Source organism: Ruditapes philippinarum, unplaced genomic scaffold (assembly GCF_026571515.1).
Source record: "Ruditapes philippinarum isolate M1 unplaced genomic scaffold, ASM2657151v2 ctg3363_1_1_1_1, whole genome shotgun sequence".
Taxonomy (NCBI): domain Eukaryota; kingdom Metazoa; phylum Mollusca; class Bivalvia; order Venerida; family Veneridae; genus Ruditapes; species Ruditapes philippinarum.
The window spans coordinates 105,330-117,947 of record NW_026859101.1 but is presented as its reverse complement, the minus strand read 5'-3'; the positions used below and the strand labels follow the sequence as shown (position 1 = coordinate 117,947).

Below are 12,618 nucleotides of genomic sequence, written 5' to 3'. Positions count from 1 at the left end.
GCAACAGACGGCAACGGGACTAAGCCAAGTGAATTAAATGGAAAAGAGCTAAGAGAGCTAGGGATGAAGTTAAAACTTCCAAAGTTACGAATGATAGGCAAAGCAATAGAAAATATTGAAGTAAAAATAGAAAGTGGTATAGAGAAACTTGAGAACGAAACTGCACAAAAAATATGCGATCTAAATCCTTGTTTACCGTGGTCAGACTGGAGTAAGTGTAGTTCTAACATTCATATTTTTGGATCAAAATTCCGAACAAGACAATGCAGTCTTGACTTATCTACATGCAAAGTTGATACCACTAATAGTAAGATAGAGAAACAGTTTGAAATATGTGGTGGATTTTGTCCACTGAGTTACAATATTACGAAAAATGGGTTCTGTTTGAAATTGTTCAGTGACAAAGGACGAAATAAGGAGGCAGCAGAACTGAAGTGCCAAGAGGACAATGGGCACTTAATAAATATTGATTCTGAAATCAAATACGAGGATGTCGGGAGCCTTATGGAAGGGTTTGGGACATCTGTATGGATAGACGGGTATAGGAAAGATGTTAGTTCTCACTGGACGTATACGTACGGTTATCAGAAAGGATTCTTCAAGTGGTATACTGGTCAACCAAGTAATTCATCTTCTGAACTGTGCTTAAGTGTTCACAAATATAGTGCTATACAATGGAGGGACAGTAGCTGTAATAATCAGTATTACAGCATTTGTGAAGTCATTTCCTCGTTGACCTAAACAAAGCGATGTATTGTGTCAGATGTACCAATTGTTTTTCAAATATTTGAACAATAAAAGTGAATTTAGTTCATATTGAATTTCATTTTTTTAAATAAGAATGAAACTTTTTTTTTGTTATTACAGTCCTATAGATCCAACTCTAAAAAAGGACATGAAGTGCAAGTTCACAAATTCAATTATGAGTATTAAACTCTGAAAAGCAATCAATTCAATACGGACAAAATGTTCTCTAGTCGCAAGTTGGTTTATTTCAATTTTTGTATACAGTACTGTTTGATTTGAAACATCTAACTCCTCGTTTCCTTTCAATTATTTGCATGACATTTTGGCATATTTCATGTAGTATAATAAAAGGGATTGTTATAAAATTTTTGTTAATTTCCGATTTATTATCAAGAAAGAGAAATGTATTTCAATCATACGTGCAATGATAAAAATCAAAGCAACAGTACTGAACTGTGATTTATTTCATCAAGGATGACATGTTTGTTTTAAATTGTTTGTCCAGCTGTCTGTTAGTCCGCCGGAAGTCATAAATGAACGCCTTATTTTTTATGAAATTGTAGAATTCAGGTTTTCAAATGGGACAAAGTGAGCCAAAACGAGTAATGGATGCAAGCTATTTCCAAAATTTCATTTTGAAATTTTCTATCAGACACGCAGAAAATGTGGAATGCTCAAAGGACATATTATAAATGGTACATAAACCATAATTTTCATTTAACATGGTAAACAAATATGTTAATGTAAGTCGGCATGAGATTCGCACCGTGATGACAGGGACTAAGAGGCAGGAAGTGCTACATCTTACAGCAGCAACCATAAATCACATCTCATTTTCTCAACAAATATGAAATCCGTTGCTTATCTATATTCATACAAATATCATTTCATCAATGTATCTGTTAGACCAGACTGTATTAAATGATACAATGTATTAATACCTTTACACCTTTGGTGACAAGCCGTCTACTTTAACGAGACATATACACTCAGTACAAAAAGAAACGCAAACTGTATATATACCTGGTCATGTCCCATAGTAGGTGTGGTGCAGAAAAACTTCAATACCTTTTTAATATTTCATCCATGCTTTATTCAATAACACAACAATTTCATTGATACCTGCAAAATTACGAAAGTTCCAGCAGTTTAAACACAGCGCTATCGATCACGAAAATTTCAGTTTCAATACCTTGTGTGTCCACCCCTAGCATTGATAAGCGCCTGGCAGCGGCGACGCATAAAGGTCACTAACATAGCAATGGATGCCTGGGGAATGTTATTCCACTCCTGCACTGCGACACGACGAAGTTCCTGCACCGTCTGGGGCTGTGGCTGATGCTCATAAATGCGACGTTTTAGCTCGTCCCATAAGTGTTCAATAGGCGCCATATCTGGCGACATTGCAGGCCAGTCTAGCATTGATGTGGTTCCGAGCAAGAAAGGTTTCAGTCAAACGTGCTGTGTGCGGGCGAGCGTTATCCTGTTGAAGTGTCCCATGTCCCTGAAAATGACGGTTCATGTACGGAACGACAGCAGGTGCTAGAACATCATTGATATAGGTCTGAGCATTGACATTACGGTCGAACACTACAAGATCTGTTCTTCCAAACTGTGACATCCCTGCCCATATGTGAATGGAGCAACCACCCCAACGATTAAAAGTCTGAATACAAGCTTCGGCATAACGCTCGTTCCTGCGCCTCCAAACACGTGCACGACCATCGGCTCTGCTCAGCACTATTTTAGTTTCGTCAGAGAAAAGTACCCTGCTCCAGAATCTACGGATCATTCTTATGTGCACTCTAGCCCACCGTAGTCGATCCCGTTTGTGACGTGCAGTGAGGCGTGATGCCTTGAGGGGTCTCCTACACCTCAAACCAACTTCCTTAAGCCGATTTCGAACTGTGTTTGCGTGTATACTGCACCTGAAAAGTAACGCAACGTCTCAAAAAGGGCAAACCTCATCAAAATTTGAACAGCTCAAAATTTGATAAGAGCAAGAATTTCGGAAAGATAGCAATATTTTCACCTACCCGTGAGTAACTATTGTTCGTCTAGCTGTAGAGGACGCCGCTTCGAATCGATTACGTAGGTGCCCCACTCGAATATTCACATCCTGTCTCCTAGTGGTTATTCGTGGTCGACCGGATTTTGGTAAGTCTTTGACACTGCCAGAGGCATTGTACCTATTTTGTAGACGAGTGATAGTGCTAACATGACAATTAAATCGCCGTGCAACGTCAATCTTCGAAACACTAGCTTCAAATAAACCAATTGCTTGATTCCGCAAATGTTCAGCAAGGTGCGGCATGGTTATAAAGTACTGACAGTTCAAATAAACTTGTTTTTCATGTGTACCGATTCATCACTACACGGCTACATGTATAGAAACTATCGGTAAACTATAGTGCACGGTGTGCACGTGGAAATGTGGTTTGTACAGTTTGCCGTTAAACTGCATTGAGGGAGGTTAAAAATAATGCCGTTTTGTACTCAAGTTAACAATAAAATGTCATTGAGAATATTAAAGGGAAAATTGTTTGTCCAAATTTAGTATAAACCTAAAAAAATGAAAAATGAAAAAGTTGCGTTTCATTTTGTGCTGAGTGTACTCAACATAGTATTTTTAGTCAAGACTTTCTGCGATAGGAAACTGTTTGATGTCTGCCTTTATTAATAATGTTTTCAACTATCGCCACTGTTTATGTTCGACTACGGGCACACTTCAGGTCCTCGTAAAATGTTGTAATGACTTAAAATATTACAGATCAAAACAAATAAACAAACTAACAAACGGAAAGGTAAAAAACAATTTTTCAAAGTAGACACAAAGGCAATATGTAGACAAGCTAAATGTTTTGAAAACACACACATACACACACAAAAAATCCATGACTTGTTAATCATCAAATATTGCAGTTTTCATTGCTTTTGAATAACCATAACTTTACCATGGAGCCAAACACTGGTGCTTGAATTTTATGTTAGTCAATATTTTACATATTCAGAAATTGTTGAACCTATAAACAAACAAGAATCATCAATTGTCGCTGGTTATTAATCAGACATTCAAGATTCAAGAATTATAAATTGAATACTAGTATGAATAAGAAATAATGATTCTATACTTATACATACATTGAACAGGTATGTTCGAGAAACCATGCGATCATTATAACTTTTTCTATATCATTTTTTATGTAATATCGAAATAAATGTCGTTGAAATTAAACCGCTTTTAAAACATTTTGAACTATTTTTAAAGGAGCTCATCTGAGGTTAAAAAGTCGACACACACAAACTTTGAAATTTCGACATATATCAATTGCAAGTGAAGCACTTGAAATGGTAAAATCTGCAAAAGTTTTAAAGAAATATACTCAGAGTTAATTTGAATATCTTTTTAGTGCGATTTTGAGTCCGATCCGAACGAAAACTGGCCATACTTTTCATTTTTTTAGGTTGTTTTGCAAAGTAAAATGGTAATTCTTGACAAACAGAGACAGGGAATGATATGAAAATTTGTGCAAACATTATTTGTCCAGACCTACATCAGATGTTGCACATATCTTGGTGAAATATTTCCATTTATTTCATGTTAAAATGATGAATTGGAGTTCCTTTTAAATTAAATAATTCATTAAGTGAATGCATATTACAATAAATAGCATTACTTACCAAAAGTCATTATACCCGTTAATGTGATTTGAAATGAATGAAATATTGTGTATCAATTACAATGATTTAAATCAGTACTAATTTTAACATTATTCAATGCAATTATTTTGCAACAATCTTTTTTAAAATGTGTTCTTTTTATGGTTATCTGTAAGTGGTGTACTAAGCATAAAGCTTCAAATCTTAGTCCGGTGACAATATATCGAGACTTGGTGGTGTAACATGCACCTGATATTTTAGTCTAACAGTATCATACAGAAGGGAGTTTAAGTCACACGTTTGTTCATAATAAAACTTATAGTTTGTTCAAGAAAAAGGAAAAAAAATACAGACGCTAAATTTGTAGACTCACATTACAACCAATTGAAAAGAATTGCAAGGAAAGGTTTATGCAACTGATAAATAAGATACACAAAACATAAAACATGATACCGGCGACATTGTCAAACAATTCCTTATTTTTAACGTATTTGAACAGCATTTGAGAATTTAAAAGCAATGAATAATTGAATAGTTTTGAATATTTGAACGTAATGAGGCGTGATGTCAGTTCACAAGTATCATATGTCTGTTTAAAAAAACTGTTTAAGAGCATTGCAGGGTTGTTATTATCATTTAAATCGTCTGGTAGTTTATAGCGTTGAACGGATTTTCAAGAGATGATTTTTTCCCTTCTCTTTGAATAATGACAGAGCTTAAATTGACACCACTAAAAATGTCTCTATTGATGTATTTTACCATTTTCTTTTCTTAATGTTGAATTCTGCTTAAGCCGGTGGTAGGTGGCGTGGGCGGTAACTTGCACTTTCCAGTAGCGCCTACATGAATTGACTCAATCAAACTGAGTCTGCAACATTTACAATTTTGGCATGTTAGACTTTTTTAAGGATGCTGTTTTTGGCTTGCAGCCACGGCTGCAAGCCATTTCATTTGGAAAACTTGTTCCGGTTAGGTGGCTTCCTGCTTACATCTGTTGGTGCATGATTGAACGGGAAACCAGCTGCAATCGTGCCAATCGCAACTTTTCGGCCTTTTCCGTCACTCTTCGGATTAATGATAATAGCCGATGTAGTTCCGATTGCAATCGTGACAATTCGGGCGATTCCGTCATACTGCGGAATCAGACGAAGTAATATTACGGAAATCTAAGCTACTTTAGTTACTTCGGTAATCCCAGTGTGTTTATATAAATAGGATTTCTATTTTTACTTGATTTATCGGTTTTAACCGTAATAAATTATAAACGAAATTGTTCCGTTTTAATTGTTTTTCAAGACGCAAAAGTTAGTTTTTTTTATAATTGTTTTTTGTCTGTATTAGTTTTATACAATAGAGAATGGTGACTGTAGTATTATTCCATCTTCAAAGGGTGGTCCTGCTTACCAAATCACGCATGATCGAGTTATATTTAGATCTACTGAACGCAATTCAACTTCTTGGTGAGGTAATCTAAAAATAGCCCATGCATATCATTAACCTTGCCACGTGCTGATCTATGTAACATAGTTGATACATGCTTATTAATTGGTACCACGTAACGAAGTATTTTAGTGCATTTACTTGTCTATCAAGCAAAGGAATGATTTCGCTGCGAAAAAGGGGAAATGAAATGTGCACACTTGTTTTCCTTCAGTATCACGTTAGTATTTTTACGATTGATCATTTTCTTTATTAGTTTTATACAATACAGAATATATTTCAAATCGTTTTGACAAAAAATATTCGGTTTTCAAAAAAAAAAAAAAAAAAAAAAAAAAAAAAAAAAAACTAAATAAACCCTTTATGATATACAAATACCGTAATTAAAAGGAAACTTTATTCTCTTTTGTGGTTGTTTTTGATGCAAACAAATAATATGCTGTTATATTAAATACATTATTTATAAAAAGGAAACATCTTAATAACTATATCATCTTAATATTAAGTACATGTGTTAAATGAATCAGTAGATGTACATAAGATATTAATGTCCTAAATCAGGACATATTGATGGACAAAATGTTGTGTAACTACTCTTGTTATAAAAAAAATCAAAAAAAATCTTCCTTTATCATGTAAGCGTGGTATCCCGTTTAGTCAAGCTAAACGTTATAGACGTGTCATTTCCGATGACGGTATTTTCAAGCAGTCTGTAGATACGTTAAATAGATATTTTTCTAATAGAAATTATCCTAAATCTATTATTGAGAAAGCGTTTTCTAAAATTGAAGGCATGTCCCAAAATGATGCTCTTAGTCCTGTCGTTAAAAATACTAGTTCAATAATACCTGTTACTGTATGTTTTAATACATCTCTGCCTAATATTTGTGAAATCTTAAATAAATATTGGGATCTATTACTTTTGTCTGATAAGGAAAGTGTTAAAAATATACATACCAAGTTCAAACCTATTTTAGCATATAGACGTCCTAAAAACATTCGAGATTATCTTATGAGAAGTGCTTTACTTGATCGCACATTTTTATCTAGCCAATGTTTACGAAGTAGATGTTCACATTGTAACAATATAATTGTTGGTTCACAATTTAATAGCAGCATAACAGGTCGTTCTTTTGATTTACACAATGATGTTAACTGTACTACGCGTAATGTAATTTACCTCATTACATGTAAAGGCTGTAAAAAGCAATACGTAGGTCAGACTAATCAAAATATATCATGCAGAATGAATAAACATAGATTTGATATAAGAAATTGTGACGTAAATCCAGTTTCACATGTTGCGATCCATTACGGATCAAACGATAATAAGTGTTCATTGTCAGATTTTTCATTTTTACCTATAGAAATTATAGAAAACAACATGGACTGGTTATGTAAGGAATCTTTTTGGATCCATAAATTAAATACTATGATTTCAAATGGACTAAATAATAAAGTATTGTTTGATTTATAATGCGTTATATGAACATTAATATGTTTGTCTATTATCTTCTTTTTTATTAACACTGTCTAATAGACATCTGTATCACTGTTGATGTACCAGCTTTATTTATAGCATAAATATTTGTTTCTGCATGTTATCATATTTTTGCCGCTAAACGCAATAACGTTTTTCGCGCGTTTAACGCGTGTTCCGTTATGACGTCGCTTCCGGTAATTTTATTATGTTTTGCACTGATGAAGGCCTATAGCCGAAACGTATGCAATAAAATTTAATTACTGAATGTTCGTGTTTGTGTGGCTTGTCTGTTTATTTTACTCTTGTTATAAGCACTTTACGGCTAGAGTACACTACATGCACTGATCTAAGACATTTGTATTTTCATTATGCATTATGATATACCTTTTTATGCGTGCAATAAGAATTTAAGAAAGTATTCAAAGACACACACTTTTTTGTATAAATAATGATATTTTAATAATACTACAAACACATACTTCACTGTTTTTAATACAATTCATGTATTTTCAAAATTTTAAGATGTTGTTAGTTTTAATATGTAAAAAGGTATTTGGGCTGCTTACCGAAATCAATATTCTCTGCTAAAATGTATAAAAGAGTGAAATTTTAGTTAGAAACCAAGTTTGGTAACAAATATTTAACAGCACCTAAATGAGCATTCATTGTACGTAAAATGGGCAATACATTTATATTATACATTATTTATGAATACTTGTCTGAAATATAAAGAATTCAAGTGATAAGTAATTTCAATTTTAAAGCTTCTTTTAATGTGAAGTCAGGTTTACAATTAAAGAAATCTATGAATTGTTAAATGGCCTAGATTGTTTTCACCGATATTTACCATTTACAATGCCTAACATCCGAAGACTTCAAATATATCTAGCATCAATTACCATTTGTTGAAAGTTCCCCCCTTGAATTATCTCATGATGACGAGAAAAAATTTAAGATTTATTCTTGCATGAAACGGAGTAGATCAGAAATCGTTTACGCCTTGTTCCGAAACGCGATGGATAAATGCCTCCTCGACGTGTTTCTCCGGGGAACACTTAAAATGTTGAAACTACCGTAAGCTTCGCATATACGATTCATTAAAACTTTATAATGTCCTGAACAAAAAAATATGTTTTAATTTTCCAGTGATAGGTAAACCCTTGAGTATAATATGAAATAATTATAAATGTAAGTTCTGTCAGAATAGAAATAATACGTTAGAATTAACTTTTTGTTCTATAAAAACAGATTTAAGCAGAACAGTGACAATTTCTTTTATATAAAGCTAATTAAACATCATATTTCCATAGCTATTTAGTCCAATGTGTGAAATCAATTAAAGTGAATTACAAGTTTTTTTTTATATTTTCTATGGATTTTATGAAAACGATAGAATTTGGCAGAATTTTTAAGAGAATAAAATGTGATTTTCATAAGCGTGTTGAGTGGTACTTGAAATACGTGTTTTTGTCATATTATGTTTTGTATAGCTCTGAAAATTCATTGGATGATATTACAAATGTTATAGTATCCTGTTATTTCTGGATTACATGTTTATTATAAACACTTAACGAACAATGTTATTTAATAGACAACATCCGATCACTTACGTTTTAAACTAACTTCTTACATGTTTCGTGGGCTGCAGTATTTGATATTCATTCGCAGTGTCGTTGAAATATAAAAAATATGTCTTGCTTTAAACTGAATTTAATTTAAAACTACGTCCGTTTGTCCTTCATTTAAAAATAATTTCTCTATTTTAAAGGAAGATAATCTAAGATATTACACATAGAATATCACCGGTATCCTGATTATATTAGATTTAACGATCTCACATTTACATATTTAATCAGATATTCTGTAGAGTACAATGTAATCTATTTTTATTGAAGAATTAATTGTTTCGCAAGTCGTTAACTCTTCAACGAAATTGTCCGAAATTTTACACTGTCATCTCCAACAAAGTTTACCGTTTTTATAACTAAGAGGATGGAATAATGTTATTCTTTAATATGACAAAAGAATGTCTCATACAGCACATGAATGGTTACTGTGACAAATTGGATTCTGTTGTTGTTGTTGTTGCTGTTGAATTACAATTAACTTAGCCTATATATAATTATATAAAGCTATATACCTGCTGCAAAAATAATTGTTTGAATTCTAAAGAAGCACGCTTCCAAATGCTTGTATGAAAAAAATATTGTTGTAAATTGACCTAAAAACATGTTACATGTATATCTCATCAAAAGTAATTCAATGTTTTTATTCTAAATAAAATCTTAAGTCTAGGACTTTTCAGTCAATGCTATAACGTTGTAAAGATACCGATTTAAAAAAATAAAAAAGGCACAATTAACTAAGGGTGTAAATAATAATTGTGTCACCTGACCGGGACTCAATCAACAGAATACCGTCCCGTCGCACTAGCGATAGAGTGGTCCGGCAACTTACACACCTTTTCCCTTTTCAGGGAGGAACGAGAGTTCTCTACCGAAACATGCTTTACCGCTGTTATAAAATTGAATTTCTCAGGCTACTTGTACAATGTGACATTGATTAGTCGCTCTAACCATCGCGGTCCCTGTTGATCGCCAAATGTCACAGGGTTTGAAAAAATGTGCAGCCTGGGACTCGAACCCAAAACCCTCGTGATACGCTTATACAGTGCTTTCCACACGTTAAAAATCTTACCTACTATATAATGAACAATACCATACAAAACAAATGACATCACATTAATGTGCGATAACATGCAACTTCTCGAGCATTTACATGTTGTTTTTGTAGAATATTAAAATTTTATTTCCTACGTTTTACTGACTTTAGCAATCTAAAAAATAATAAAAACTAAAAGAAAGCTAATGATTGCTGTTTAAAAAGTTAAAGTTAGAAAATAAAATGGAAATTTAATTCAGCATTATGTAAATGACACATTATCAATGATTTCTAAAGCTAAATAGCTATGATTCATGAAATGATTCGATTTTTTAAATTGAAATTGCACGGAACTTCTCGGCAATTATAAGATTGTTATTGTTATGTAATGACACAAAGAAATAGGGATTAGTCAAGTGTAACATATTAGAAGGTCTAAGAATTTAGTCATGCAAAACTATTAATACACTAAGGCACATAAATGAAAGCTTAAAGTAACTTTTATTAAGTATGCATGTACATCATATGAACCTAACACCTGTTTCAGTATTGACAGGAAATGATGGTGGTGATAATTTTCACTCAGGATCAAGGCAGTATGCCACATCATATTTACCAGAGCTCAGTTCAGTCATTGCATCGTTTCTGGTCAGGCTGTCAAGCAGTTTACCAGTACTAGTTGCCTTCACTTTCGCAAAGAACTAATAATTTATGTGCATGCAAGAGCAGTGCGAATGACCATAGAAAGGTTTTCATGATCAATAAAAACAAAAGTGACCTGTGCAGTCCGAAAATCGAACCCGGGTATCCCAATTCACCCTCCAACGTTTTGCCTATTGAGCTAACAGGACAGCTCTGACAGAAGAGATAATGGTTCAGGTGTCATTTTACTCATTGTATTTTGTGAGCTGTTTAATGATTTTTTACAGACAGACGTAGCCATTATCTGCAATACATCATTTTCAACATCAGCTTGATTGAAGCGTTTGGCTTCTGTAAATGTGTTCTTATAGCTTTTATGAGACTTCTTTCAAAGTGATTTTCGAAACAGTATTTTAAAACTGCATACAGGGTTAACTTTCCCAAACTTTCAAGCCGGAAGGTGTTTGGCCGCAAACGTCTTCCGTAAAATATGTTTAGTGTTTCAAAAGGGTATTTTTTGTAGCGGAACATATTTGCATTTAAGCTTTGACCTAATTATGTAAACTTAACACACACTGAATTATAAACCAGTTCACAGATTAATTTACATGCATTCTGATGAAATGTGTATTAACAACATTCGTTTCCTTTCAAAATATTCCCCAAGTGATTGTCTATGTTGACACAAAAACAATAAAACGCACTTAAGAGGAGAGCAAAAATTAACTCCAGTTATGCAATAGTAATATTTAACAGGAGACTGCAGTAGGATAGTATGAGCTTTAATTACTTAAGATATTAATTCTTTTATTTTCGAAATATAACAAGAAAGAACATTCGCCGATCTTTCAAGGAATGTACTCATTCACTTCCCTTATTAAATGCTCTTATTCACTGTCAATTTTGACCGGAATTCTTTTCCGTTAATAGCAAATATAAAACTGTTTTTCTTGCCATATGTAGATTGCATTTATGATAAGTCAATAAATGTAAAATGAAACACTAAGTAAGCTTACATATTCTTCAGCAAAGGCAACATTTGAAGAAAAATAAAAACTGTTTAAACATAGAATGTTTCATAAAATATAACATAGAAAGTATTTAATGCACAAGCGTTGTTTTTTATTTTTAAATCATGTCAACCGTGTTTGTAGACAATTTCTACAGCTCCATTAATTGACTAGTCAATTCTTGATATCTGTTTCTTTCTTCTTCATACAGTATTCCGCCAAGAGTCCATGCTAAATCAAACATAAAACAAGACTTATGATATACTTGTTTGTCTTACATACCCTTTAAACAATGTAGTACATGATTATGAATTGAAAACAAGCAACGAAATATTTCCAATATTTTGAGAAGTTGGCTGCAAATGCAGATAAAATATATCACCTTCATAATACAGAACAAAAAAATAAATAAATAAGAAAATATCGATTTAAATGTACAGACATATTTACATATTCCATATTTACAAGACTCTGCTTCCATGATAATAATATAAATTATAATATTAATAATCTTTTTTTAATTTGAAATAACATTTTTGGGTGCACTGATGTTTGTGTGCGGGTAGAAAAACAAACAATTTTTTTTTTTAAATATTATGTTTTTTTTGTTTTTGTTTTTTTTTTGTTTTCTTTTTATAAGATAATGTTAATCAAATAGTTTGATGATTTTATTCATATATAAGAAGGTAAAATGAAACTAATGGTTGTTACTTTGCGAATACTTCTAAATTCAAAAAGTTCATCTTTCTATGTTCAAGTACAGTTCATTCAAAATGTTCTCCCGAAACCCAAAATTACATCACTCAAGGGAGCGTTTCTTATTCAATTGTAAGTCAAATATTTAGCAGCACGAGATAGAACCATCCATCATACGCTTGAGTTGACTTTATATCGGTGAACACTTGTATGACGACCTTCTTTATTCGATACAGAGATGCCATAATCACAAATGTAAAAGAAATAAACATTACCAAC

The 12,618-nt window shown here is 32.7% G+C and overlaps 1 protein-coding gene across 1 annotated transcript; it reads left to right on the top strand.

The window, feature by feature from the left end:
* LOC132755236 (C-type lectin-like) lies at positions 1-861 on the top strand. The gene has a single exon (XM_060746057.1). It carries the CDS (start codon positions 64-66, stop codon positions 739-741), a length of 678 nt encoding a protein of 225 aa, XP_060602040.1. The 5' UTR covers positions 1-63; the 3' UTR covers positions 742-861.
* The last annotated feature ends 11,757 nt before the right edge of the window (positions 862-12,618 follow it).

What these genes read in the sequence shown, in the direction of transcription:
- LOC132755236 (XM_060746057.1), top strand. Translation starts at nt 64, where the DNA reads ATGAAGTTAAAACTTCCAAAGTTACGAATGATAGGCAAAGCAATAGAA.